A 12,800-nucleotide genomic window follows, 5' to 3' on the forward strand; every position below is an offset into this window, starting at 1 on the left:
AACATGCTTTAATATTTTAAAGTAAACCTACTCCAAAGCTGGTTAGCTTTTTTTTTTTTTTTTTTAAACAAACTTTTCTTTCCATGTTTCAGCTATCTATTTCTGTGCAAAAAAACTACCACAACATTTAGCAACTTACAAAGACAGCAAACAGTTATTTCTCAGGATTCTGTGGGGCTGGCTGGTCTTTTTTTTTTTTTTTTAATGCTGGAAAGTGAAGTGGGAAGACTTTCCAGCTCCCCTTATTTTTTTTTTTTTTTAAGATTTTATTTATTTATTTGACAGAGAGAGATCACAAGTAGACAGAGAGGCAGGCAGAGAGAGAGAGAGGGAAGCAGGCTCCCTGCTGAGCAGAGAGCCCGATGCAGGCCTCGATCCCAGGACCCTGAGATCATGACCCAAGCCCAAGGCAGCGGCTTAACCCACTGGGGGCTGGCTGGTCTTAACTAGGAGGTTCTCAAGTGGTACGGTCTGCGGTCACTCATGTGGTACATTCCGCTAGGAGCTTAGCTGGGGCTGGAACGTGTAAGGTCACTGCACTCACACACCTTGGACCTCAGGTAGGGTGTCTGGGATGTTTTGAGCCCAACTAGGTCTCGGTTCCATTCTGTGTAGTTTCTCCTCCTCCTGCAGCCAGAGTTTCTTTATATGTTGATTGGCTCCCAAGGCAGTGAAAATGGAAGCTTCAAGGCTCAGAAGTCACCCAGCATCACTTCCAAGGTATTCTGTGGATCAAAAAAAGTCACAGGGCCAGCCTAGGTTCAAGAGCAGGGAATACAGACCCTACCCCTTGATGGTAAGTGACATGAATTCGCACGGACCAGAGGAATTGTTGGTAACCATACTTGCAGGCAATCTACTAGTGCAGATATAGGAAACTGATGCAAAATGGAATATTCTGCTGGAGAATGGGTCCAATTAAAGTTCTGAGGTTTTTCATCAAGGTTTATCTTTAACAATATTATGTAATCCTTATATGGCAAATAGTATAGTATGTTAGAGTTTTATATAAATCTCTGCAATCATCAAAGAGAAAAAAATGAACCTCTCTTTTCGAGTACACAAAAGGCAGGATGGGCTTTGAGGTTGAGCATGTGGGTTTGAATCTTGGCTCTTCCAGGTATTAGCAATAGGATCTCAGGCCATTTTCCCTTTCCCTCTCACATTTTCTCCTCTGTATTATATAGATTGTTGTGAGGATTAAATGAGTTAATATAGCTAAATGACTTCACAAGGAGCCTGGAACGCAGTAAATATAGAATCAATATTTGCTGTAAAAATATAAATTATTAATGCTTATTATCATGTAACATTGCAATACCTGTTTGGATTAAACCTCCTGGAGCTGCAAAGTTCTCTATTGTCTCATTAAACTTAATCATTAATCTTGATGAATTTCTCTGCCTCCCACACTCCCTATCAAGTAAAAAGGTAGGTGAAACAACTGGTTGCCTAACACGTATTCTAAAGGAAGCACTTATCAACTTTCAAACATTGCAGTCCTACGAAGAAATAGAATTTACACTGTAACGCAGGACACTGTAATCCAGACACTTACCCACACTTAATACTGTACAAATATTTCATGAAATAATATTTAACCCTCCCACGTCGTACTACAAACTCTGAAGCTTTTGCCCTATTTAAGTGATTTGAAAACAGCAAAATGTTGGTCGTGCCCCACTATTATTAATTTCATTACCTATTGATGGGTTTTAACCTATATTTTATGGCCATTGACACAGAGCATATTAAATACATTCTCAGATCACGAGTCGTTTTAAGTGTGGTGCTATAAGACAATGGCATATGTCATTTCTATACAGGCCCATTCAGCTATGGGTCAGAAAGTCATTTCATAAACGTGGCCTGACCACCCTATTTGAGAGGCTTCATAAATTCTTCCAGTGGGATAGGGGGAACTAGGGGAAATACATGCACAGTAAATGTTGTGATTTTTAGGTACCCTAAGAAACAAAGTGTCTCAGGGCACCTGGGTGGCTCAGTTGGTTAAGCATCTGAGCTTGATGTCAGCTCAGGTCGTAATCTCAGGCTCCTGGAACGGAACCCCCTTCTAGCTTTCCTACTCAGCTGGGAGTCTGTTGAGGATTCTCTCTCCCTCTTCTTCTGCCCCTCTCTCTCTCAAATATATAAAATTTTTAAAAAGAAAAGAGACAAAGTGCCTCATTTGTTTGGAGGTAGATGGACCTAGGCTGGAATTCCAATTTCACAACTTACTACATTGTATTTTTGAGCAAGTTATTTTAAACTCAGTTTTGGAGTCTTGATTTTTTGATTTGTTCAAAGTAATAAGCAAATAATATCTATTTCGACTGAGTTGTGAGCATTAAATGAGAACACATACCCAAAGGCTGGCAAACATCCAGCAAAGTACTTGGCACAAAGAAGGCTCTCAGAATGCCTTTCTTGCCTCCCTCCCCTATGATGGAATACCAACTGCAGAATTCACAGCTATTATTTAGGTTCTGTGTTTTTTATTTTTGGAGAAAAGCTGAGGCTTGGTAGAACACTTAACTATGGTAAACTATTATTCTTTAATGCAATTTAATTTCTACAACCGTGTATTGTCCTGACATTCTACTTAGTAACATTTAATAGTTACTAATTGTTCTGGGATGTGGATATGAGCTATGAAACAATTTTGTGTTGTGGGATCAGCTCTCATAAAGTGGGATTTGAATTGACTTCCCAGTTATCAACACAACTGTAGGGGAAAAAATGTGTGTAGAGGAGAAGAGCATTTCTAACTGCTGTGTTGCTAAGTAATTTAAACAAAAATGACGTGCAAATACACGCACTGCTTTTTTTTTCCCTGAGCCAAATGTTACCAGCGATCTAGTGCTCCAGGCCAGTAGCGTTTTGCAACAGGTTAGCTGTTGTAAAACTTTGACTCCTTTGAGGAGTCAAAGGGTAATTGCCCGAGATTCTAGGTTGATTAAGACCATGGAGTCACTGAATCTCTAGAATGGGACCGGTTATTTTAAATCTCTGCCTTTAAGGTCAGGATTATGAAAGTATACGAACAAGGGGAAGGGGGGCGTGACGCCTCTTCCCCACTCCCGGGCGTTAGCCGCCGCCAACCGCCGCCTCGGCTGCACCCACGTGGCAAGTGCGGACAGCTCAGCGCCGGGCGGGGGCTGGCGGGCCGACCCCTCCCGTCGCTCTCCGGCCCTTCCCGCCGCCGGCCGGGCGCCTGCTCGGTCCTCCACCGCCAGGGGGCGGGCGCGGCTTCCCGGCGGCGGGGGCCCATTGGTCGCGGCGGGGAAGCGGGGAGGAGGCCCAGCGGCGAGCTGGCTTCCTCCAGGCCACTCGCGGGGGTGAGGGGAAGCCGGAGGAGCCCGGGAGAAAGCGGAGGAGGGCGCGGGAGGCGGCGGCGGCGGGTCCCGTCGGCCTCCGGCAGGACTGACCGCTCAGAGGCCGGAAGGCAGGCGCGAGGCCGGTGAGACGGACGGGGAGGCGGAGGGAGCCGCGGCGGAGGGCGGGGAGGGATGGTGGGCGTCTGGGGGGGAGTCGGGGACCCACCGTCACCTTCATCCTCCGCTCGCGCGGCCGCCGCCGGCTGGGGGCGGGCCCCGGAGCGCGCGCCCGGGTCGTCGTGGCGCATCCCGCGGCGGGGGCGGGGTGGGGGGAGCGGGCGCAGGTAGGACCGGGGCCCCCGGAGTGCGGTTGGCCGGGGTTCGGGCCGCCGCCCCGCCGGTGCATCCCCAGCTCGCAGTCTCCCTGCCCGGGTCCGCGGAGGGCGGGGCGGCGCCTGCACCTGGCGCTCCGCTGGGCGCCCCGGCCGGGCTGCACCTGGGTTCGCGCCCTGCGGGGGGGCCCCGGCTCGCCGTCGGAAACCCGGGCCCAGGGCTCTACGGAGGCGGCGGCGAACTGGGTGCTGCAGTGGTCCTCTGTGGAGGGCCGTCTTGGCTCACTTGTAAAGTTTCAGCGTCTCCTAAACTGGAGGTACTTCTCATTTTTAAAATTCATCCAGCTCATGGATATTCGCTGTCATTGATGTATGTACTGTTCCTTCTTTCTTTTTCTTCCCCATTTCTTCTTCTTTTTTTTTTTTTTTTTTTTTTTTTTTTTTTGCTACTGTCCTCAAAATTCTCTACTCTGTACCACGGTTAGGGACCCTAGATCTAAATAATATAAATGACACATTGATGATTTGAGGTTGAGCTGTATTTCTTCATCTTCTCCCCCGATCCCACTCTTTTTAAGTGTCATAAAATACAGAGCTGCTGTCTAATCGACGGAACCTTTTGTTTTTATTTTCTTAAGTCAAATATATGGATACAAGATACGATACTAGGTAGTATTATATTGCTTACTGGGCACTGTGCTATATGCTTTCATATGCACATTTATTCTCACCAGCCAGAGTTCTTTTCTCTTTCTTATTTTTACACATGAAAATGTGAACTCTAGAGGTAAAGTAAAGGTTGATGGTGACAGAAGATGCCAGACCCCTTGGACCCTTGACTGCCTTGCAGGTTTAGGGGTATACTGTTTTTACCAAGTTTTTTAAAACGTTGCTAATATTTTTACAGTGCATCATGTAGTACAAAGAGATCTCCGTTTCGCTTAGAAAATAAAGTTAATAGCTTATGCTGTTGGCATCAGTTCAGGTCATATCATTAATTGTATCTCTTTCAAAAGGCCCCCAGTCTCTTGAGTTCTCTAGCTGTTTACCGAACTTACCACCACCCCGCCCCCCTTTATACAGGTGTTAGAAGCTTTCTTTCACAAATTCTATGTAGTGTGTTCTCAGCTCGCTAAAGATTATCATTTCTTGATAGTGAGAAATGTAGAGTCCAATGCAGTGATTCTCAACCTGGGATCTATTAAAGCCGAACACAAATAAGGCTTTTTAAAAAGGCCACAGGCCACATTCCTCCAAAATCCCCATGGTTGGGAGCGCACTTGTGTTTCAAAAGGGAATCAAAATAAGACTGAGGCCACTGGGTTAAAGAGGCTTTCAAGATATTTTGTTATTTTGTTACAATTACAAAATTTGTATTGCTACCTTAAGTGTTGATAATTAATATTTAATAGTTGATGAAGATACATTAACAAGGAAAGGTAATTTGAGAGAGAGGCAAGAGATTGTTGAATGGCAAAAAGTTTTGGATTATCAGAGTCTTTTTTTTTTTTTGACCATCTATTTTAAATCTTAAATGGTGAGTGTTAGTGTTCAAAAATTCATTAAAAAATATTGAAGTACCTCCTATGTGCCAGTTATTATAGGTATCATGGATACTATGAATAAGGCTGGGCCTTCATAAAGCTATTTTCTGTGAGACAGTGAGTCTTTCTCACTCTCTCTTTTTTTTTTCTTCATTTTTATACCCATTTCTTAAAGCTGAAAGGTGCAAGACCCAGGAATCAACAAATTTTGGCCCTAGGTCTCATAAAGATCCAGCTAGTTCAGAACTTAGTTCAGTAGCAGACATTTGTTTTGTACTTAGTCCGGAAAGATTCCTGTCCTTCTATCACACATCTGGATTTTAAGCAATAGTTCTGCATTTAGCTGCTTCGTAAATGGCATTGACCAAATTATTTAATTCCACACAGAGCCTTATTTTCTTAATTTGGGGAGATTGAGCAAGATTCCCAAGATATTTAAACTTTAAGAGGTTTCGTGACTTTTATTCTTCTTCTAAAATACAGTCAGCTGACTTTCTCTCAGAAGAGGAAATTAAATATTCCAGTTCTTCTAAGTTTCCACTGCATACCCACTGGTATTCTTTCATTCTCTTTTTCATTGGCCTCCTCTGTTTGATTGAAGCTATTCTAAGATGACTTATATTTCCCTGATTTCTAATCCAATTAATTTTTTCATCTACCCTTTTTGATTTTTCTAGTCTTACTCTGGTCAGGTTTTTTTGTTTTTGTTTTTTCCTGATTTCCTTCTTTAGGAAATTCATTTAACATAAAATTTATCATGTGAAGGTGTATAATTCAGTGGCATTTAGTACATTCACAGTGGTGGGCTGGCATCACCTGTGTTTAGCTCTAAAACACTTTCATCGTTGTGGAAGGAGACCTCATAGCCATTAAACAGTTACTCTCCATTCCCCCTTCCCTTGAGCCCCCGGTAACCACTAGTCTGCTTTCTGTCCCTGTGGATTTACCTGTCCTGGATATTTCATATAAATGGAGGCCTAAAGGTGTGCTCTCTTAGGTCTAGGTTCTTTGACTTAGCATGATATCCATAGGACAGCAAGGAAGAGTACTTCATTCACGTTACAATTAAATGATATTCCACATATAGATGCAGTCCACATTTTGTTCATCCATTCATCCATTGATGGCCCCTGGTGAGTTTTTGTGTGCTGTGGAAAAAAAGTTAGGTGGACATCTGTAGCAGGGAGTCAGTTCCTGAATTGATTTTCATCATCAGTTTTACACAACTTAAAGCACAGTATGGTATCAGGCACATTATCGATACCATTCAGTATCTACAACTAAGTGATCATTCAGTGTGTTTTGAAGGATCAGCAAAGATGGACTTCTTTGTTTCAGGAACTTTTATGCCAGAACCTTCTTACTACCTCTTCTTTGCAAATGGCTGCTGTCATTCAGCTTTTGTGGTAGAAATGGTGCACCATCCAGGACAGACAGAAAGGCCCTGCTCCTCCATTTCTTCACGTGGAAGGTTTGACCGACAGCACTATGTCTGCTCTGGGTCAGTTAAATTCGCAGACTATTTAAAGACAGTCTTAGGGGCGCCTCGGTGGCTCAGTGGGTTAAGCCTCTGCCTTTGGCTCAGGTCATGATCCCAGAGTCCTGGGATGGAGCCCCACATCGGGCTCTCGCTTGGCAGGGAGCCTGCTTCCCCCCTCTCTCTGCCTGCCTCTCTGCCTACTTGTGATCTGTCAAATAAATAAATAAAATCTTAAAAAAAAAAAAAAAGACCATCAGTGCAGCAGCTCTGTGGGGGAATTCTTAAACATTCATTCAGAATAGGAACTTGTGACTTCTCATCCGATACAATGTAAAATAGTTTTAGGAGATGAAGATAGTTATACTGTGTGGAAATCCCTGCCTTTCTCTAATCTTTTTTGTTGTTGCAGTTTGTGACCTGGACACTTCTTTACCCTACATATGTGGAACTTCTTACAGTTAAAATGTATTTTGTTTTTATTTCTGCCATTGTTTTCAGTGATACCTGTTTCCGTCTGTCCATCTTTCTTTTCCAGGATGGAAGGTGTAGGATTAAGTGGTTTACATTACAGCTGTTGAATCCACAGTTGTAGAACTCTGAGGGAGCTGGCAGAACTAAATGTCATTTTGTTTTCTGTTTTTGGCATGTTGGTGCTCTCAGTTACAGAAATCTGATCACTGTTTAATTTTTTCCATTGGATTATAGCTTTTTAAGGAAATTCTGCTTTGGTAGGTGAGGAGAAAGTGCAAGAAAACATTTGGGTAATTTTGAATCTAATACTGTTGTAACCATTGCAAACGAGAGTTCTCTTTGCTCTATTCCTCAGTACATTATCTCCAGATATATTCACTGCCCGCCTTTCCCTCCTCACCCCAACAGGAGACCTGGCCCAGAGTCAGGCTGATTTCCATTCATTGTTAAGGGAAGAATGAAATTCTTGTTTTATGAGTTTTACCTTTGGGCTTTTGTGGCCTAGATCTGCCTCACCCCCTGCTCCCATCTCCAGACTTCTCTGTGTGTTTGGGTTGCTGTACTATAGATCTGAAGTTCTCAGATCCAAGTGAGAGTGAGAACCACCTGGGGAGCTCATTAACATGCGGGAGTTTTAATCCTCCTAGGGATTCTGGGCTCAGGAATTTGCATTTTAAAAAGCCCACCAATAATGGTGGCGTCCATGCTGTGAGTTACATTGTAGTTAGGGCTTCAAAGAAGCAGATATGCTGTTTCATTGAGCCCAAGATATTTGTAAGGTACACCATTATTTTATATACTACTGTGGGGGAAAATGTGGTTGTAAACCTCATCCCAGTTTAAGACATGTTATAATGAGGGAAGTAGTGTGTACCTCGGAATCAATAAAATCATCTCAGGTGCCCCAGGAACCACAGGCCCCTGTTAAAGTAAAATGATAGGTATGAGTCATAGAAGCCATGAGATACAAGAATTACAGTGTAGCATTTCTTCAGATCTTTTACCATGTAAAGTATTTGTTTACAATACAATTTAATGTAAGGTGTCCTTACCTGGCATTTATCTGTAATGAAGATTATACTGATGACTTGTTTTAAAAGGCAGGCTAGCTGGTTGGAAGGGTGTAATGCACTCCAGTATGGCCCCGTATCATTTTCCCCCTATCCATTTCCAGTCCATTTATATGTTGGTAGTTCAGTTCAGACAGAAGTCTTATTTCTGTTTTTTTGGTACATCAGTGATTTCCATTTTGTAATTATAAATCACTGAGATATTAACGTAATGTCACGTTGACATCATGGGTGGCTTAATTGTTTGATTTCTTTCTTATTAGCCTTTTTCTGTTAGAGGCCCTGCCCCTCATTAATGCCGGCAGCTGGTAATATCCGTGTAGACCAGCCATCCACTGTCCTGTCCTCAGTGGTTACAGGGTATCATGGTAATAATCAGAGTAAACAGCACTTTTTCTCTGAGAAAACCTGGACCCTGGCTGCCAGCTCAAGAAGTGCCTTTGTGGCGTTTGAGGTACTGAGTGACAGCGCCTGTGGGTTCGAACAACTCTTTCTCCGCTAATGAGAATTCAGCGAAGAACAGCCCCACGCCATGCTTCCTTCAATGGTATCATCTTCGAAAAGGAAATATTTTTGTCAGGAAAAAGTTGGTTAGCCCTGTTAGATTTGGGAGGGGAAGCAGAACACGTGTCCATTCAGTTTTTAATCACCCGAAGTATTCACAGAAAACCTGCTCTAAAAGCTTGTTGAACAACTGAAATATTTCTGAAATCTGATACCTCAGAGTTCTGAAGAGGTAAGAACTTTAGGTGTCTAGCTAATTCACCTTGGTTGATGGAGTTGTACTAGGGAGTTCTTAAAGTTGGGATGAATCATGTTGAAATATGTCTGCTCTTGGGAATTAGCGTGGGTGGTCTGCCAAGTATGGTTGCTTCTCCCTCTATCTTTGGGGTGAAGTTAGTCTAGGAGAGGCACCTGCCTGATTTTACTTCACAGGGACCTTTCACTTTTTTTTTTTTTTTTTAAGATTTTATTTATTTGACACAGAGAGAGAGAGAGATCACAAATAGAGAGGCAGGCAGAGAGAGAGAGTAGGGAGCAGACTCCCTGCTGAGCAGAGAGCCCAATGCAGGACTCGATCCCAGGACCCTGAGATCATGACCTGAGCCGAAGGCAGAGGCTTAACCCACTGAGCCGGCCAGGTACCCCACCCTTTCGTTTTAGTAAGTGGAGAGACAGGTTGATATTTATACTTTGTCATATTCCATTCTTAGAAGAAAGGCATCTTATCTAGCTGCTGTAGATCACGTAGAAGTTTTCAGAGGGTTGCTCTCTCTACTCCCTGCCAGGAGAACCAAATAAAAACAAGGTACAGTTGCTTACGGTGGACTGTGGAGGAAAGCAGAATTCACCCAGAACAATCCCAGTACGCTTCATATTAGGCTCTGGTTAGCATTCTAAAGGGGAGTTAGAACTGGCTCATTTGTGCTTTTTCATAGTACACTTTTAATTGTTTGTTTCTTAGCCATAATTAGATACTAATCCTCTTTTAGTGTAATTTGAATATGCTGCATTACAAAATAAGAAAAGCCAGTTGATGGTAGTTGAAATAACGTAAGAAATCTAGGCATAGATTATATCCCTCTCTTCGCAAAGTTTTCAGTAGGAAATTAAAATTCCATTCCAGAAGACTTTTTTTATTGGTTCTATTGAGCCATTATTTCAGTTTCTGGTCTGTTGCTGTACGTTTTTGAAAGCCCCTTTGCAGAAGGAGTAGTTGCATTCATGTTTTTCCTCTGAATCCTCTGATCGTCTGAAAATGTGGTTGTTCTTGACATTATAGAATCCATGCAGATCTTCTCTTCCCATTTCCAAAGAAAAAGGTATGTTGATTTTTTGCTCCTTTTTTCTTCCAGTTGAAGGAAGGTTAGTTTGGTGCTTTAAAAACCTGGGATACTTTTCTATGTGTTGGGTAGTCACTTAAAACTTTTTTCCTTGAGAGGCACCTGGCTAGCCAAGTCGGTTAAGTGTCCAACTCTTGATTGCTGCTCAGGTCATGATCTCAGGGTTGTGAGATCGAGCCCCGTGGTGGACTCTGCTCTGAGCTTGGAGCCTGCTTAAGATTCTCTCTCCCTGCCTCTGCCCCTCTCCCCTACTCCTGCTTGCATGTACCTCTCTCTCAAAGCAAAAGGAAAAAAATTTCTTTATTACCAGGTTATACCTACCCAGTGTTTAAAAGGTGTGTAACGTGTGGATGTTAAAGTGGAAGATTCTTTTAATTGGCTGCATTTTCTAGGGTTGAGAATCAAGAGAGGCCTACTAGTACTGAAATACTCTCTTAACTTAGTAACTGGATTTTTAAAAAATTAACTATTTAGTGTTAATAACACCAAATTCTATTGAATTCATAATATTTATAACAATGAGAGCAGCTCAGATATCATAATCCGTTTTTACATGTCCTGGTTCTTTCAAATGAATGCAGTCTTCTCCCCTCTCTTCATTCTGTTATTTCAAAAATGTTTCCAGCCTGACAAGGGAGAGTCTGTGGTGAGACAGGGGACTTGATGAGAGTCTGCAGCTACTGGAGTGATAGTTTGCTCTTGTTTTTTTAAAGTAATGATTTTTGAGAGCTTAATATTTGCAGTTTTAAAAGTTGATCAGACATCTGATACATATAACCCCCCCTTTAAGCCTATCACAAAAATAATCCCTTTTAAATACCTATGTAAAGAAGAGAGCAGTGTCCATTCTCCTCACCAACATTAATTTTACAGTTAATGAAATGGGTTGTAATGACATTCACTTTTATCCATTTCTTTATTTATTCCTGCTGGGATTGCTTTGGAAAACATTCCAGAGTCTAGATTCTACCTGTCTTTGTTGTGGATGGATTGCTTCATATATAAGAAGGGAAGGATTTTTTTCCTTCCCTTTGAAGAAGCTCCACTGTGTTCCTCATAGAGTTTATGCTTCTTCCCCTGGAGAGCAGCGTGAGTGTGAAAATGTATGGCGGATGCGTCCAGATCACAAAATTTAGGCTGGTTCAGTCTGTCCTGCAGCTCTAGTAGCACTTCCAAGAGGACGAATAGAAGCCTTGTGACACTTGTGTCCTGCAAATAAACCTGCCAGAAATGTTGGAATAGTAGTGCAAGGCCTATTTTAAAACTTTGTTTTTAGTTTAAATTTTATTTTTGATTTCTCGGTCTCAGGTTGTCCGATTACCACCCATGGGTCACTGTGGCTCATGAGCCAAGATAGGTTTTTAAGTTTTTAAGTGATTGGGGAAAAAAGTCAAAAGAAAAGTATTATTTGGTAACTTAAAAACTTTACGAAATTCCAATTTCAGTATTTATAAAGTTTTATTGTAACACAGTGGGCCCATTTGGTTCCATATGTCTGTGGCTGCTTTGCAGCTACAACTGCAGAACCGTGTGTATGGGGCCCAAAATCTAAAACATTTACCGCCCGGCCCTTTTACAGAAAAAGTTTGCCAACATTTGCTCTGTTTTGTTTGCATAAATGGAGACATTTTTTTTGCAAATTATTTTTAACGCCATACTTCTCTTTGTAAACTACATGAGAATCCCCCCCCCCCCCCCCCGCCAAGTAGCGTACTTTTGTTTTCAGGGTTTGCTCATTTCCCTCTTTAACTGCTCTAGGACTGAAAATGTAATCTCCTGTGGTGTGATTTAGAGCAAGCCTGTGGTCGGTCTGGGTTCTCTAGAGATACTGCACTGAGAGGAGATACGGTATCTGAGATTGATGGATAATCATAAGGAATTCACTGCCTCAGTTGGGTTGTGGAGGCTGAGAAGTCCCCGGCAGCTGGGGGAGCCAATGACGTTCTTCTATCCAGAGAACTGGGAGAGCTGGTGTGTACGTTTTGGTGTGTAAGTCAAAGGCCGCTGAAGATGATGTTCCGGGTAGCAGGCTGTGAGCAGAGAGAGCAAATTCCCCACACTCAGATTTTTGGGTTGTGTTCAGGCAGCCAATTGGATGAGGCCCATTTGTACTGGGGAGAGCGAACTGCTTTACTCAGGTATCAGGCTCAGCCAGAAACATCCTCACAGACAATCGCACAATAACGTTGAGCAGATATCTGGGTGTTCCGTGGCCCAGTCAAGTTGACACAAACAATTAGCCATCCCAGGGCCTAAATGTACTTCTGTCTATCTGCTTGCCCTGACCTTTGTTTTTCTCTGTCCTCTTGAAAAGCTCTAGTTTGCGAGAGAGTTAACAGTCCTCTGAACTTCCCTCATTGGTGCCTGTGACATTGCCATTTGACCAGAACCAAGTTAAAGTTGGGTTGGATTAAGAGATAGTTTCTTTGTGTTTGTGGAGAATGACTTACAGTACTTTCTTCCAGTTTAGTTGATTGTCGTTTGTTAGTACGACATCAGTGGGTGTTTCTGTCTGCTTCATTTTCTTCTTTCTGTCTTCAAGGGGTGTTCTCACACATGTGCTTAATCATTCTGACGAATGTTGCATCTCTGGAGTGGCTAGTTGGCAGCCCAGGTTGGCAATTCCCAGAGCAGTTTGCAAAAGCCACATTGATAGGCGTGGAGTTTTGACAGCAAGTTGCTTCTATTACAACATGTCAGCGAGCTGCTGAGGTGCGAGAAGCGTGTTTGTGGTATCAGCTT

At 42.8% G+C, this 12,800-nt stretch overlaps 2 protein-coding genes across 3 annotated transcripts in view; one reads left to right on the forward strand and one right to left on the reverse strand.

Moving 5' to 3' along the window:
* Nucleotides 1-366: 366 nt before the first annotated feature.
* On the reverse strand, nucleotides 367-7,588 carry LOC116568739 (translation initiation factor IF-2-like). Its single transcript, XM_032304410.1, has 3 exons — nucleotides 7,545-7,588; nucleotides 3,544-3,911; nucleotides 367-725 (listed from the first exon to the last, which is right to left on the reverse strand). Exons 1-3 carry the CDS (start codon nucleotides 7,586-7,588, stop codon nucleotides 700-702), a joined length of 438 nt encoding a protein of 145 aa, XP_032160301.1. The 3' UTR covers nucleotides 367-699.
* Nucleotides 3,169-12,800, forward strand: part of FAM3C (FAM3 metabolism regulating signaling molecule C) — a 53,699-nt gene continuing 44,067 nt past the window's right edge. The window contains exon 1 of one of the 2 annotated variants that reach the window (XM_032304451.1): nucleotides 3,169-3,460. The gene's annotated coding sequence lies outside the window, so the exon portion shown is untranslated. Of the gene's footprint in view, nucleotides 3,461-3,791; nucleotides 3,967-12,800 lie in introns of those variants that run through there. The other variant, XM_032304452.1, reaches the window with a different exon arrangement.

This window comes from Mustela erminea, chromosome 11 (genome assembly GCF_009829155.1).
Source record: "Mustela erminea isolate mMusErm1 chromosome 11, mMusErm1.Pri, whole genome shotgun sequence".
In the NCBI taxonomy this organism is placed as follows: domain Eukaryota; kingdom Metazoa; phylum Chordata; class Mammalia; order Carnivora; family Mustelidae; genus Mustela; species Mustela erminea.

Coding starts and splice junctions, on each gene's coding strand:
- LOC116568739 (XM_032304410.1), bottom strand. CDS start 7,588: ATGAATGGAAATCAGCCTGACTCTGGGCCAGGTCTCCTGTTGGG. Junction 3,912..7,544: donor GGGCCAGGTCTCCTGTTGGG/GTGAGGAGGGAA, acceptor GGCCCTCCACAG/AGGACCACTGCAGCACCCAG. Junction 726..3,543: donor AGCGGAGGATGAAGGTGACG/GTGGGTCCCCGA, acceptor TTTGATCCACAG/AATACCTTGGAAGTGATGCT.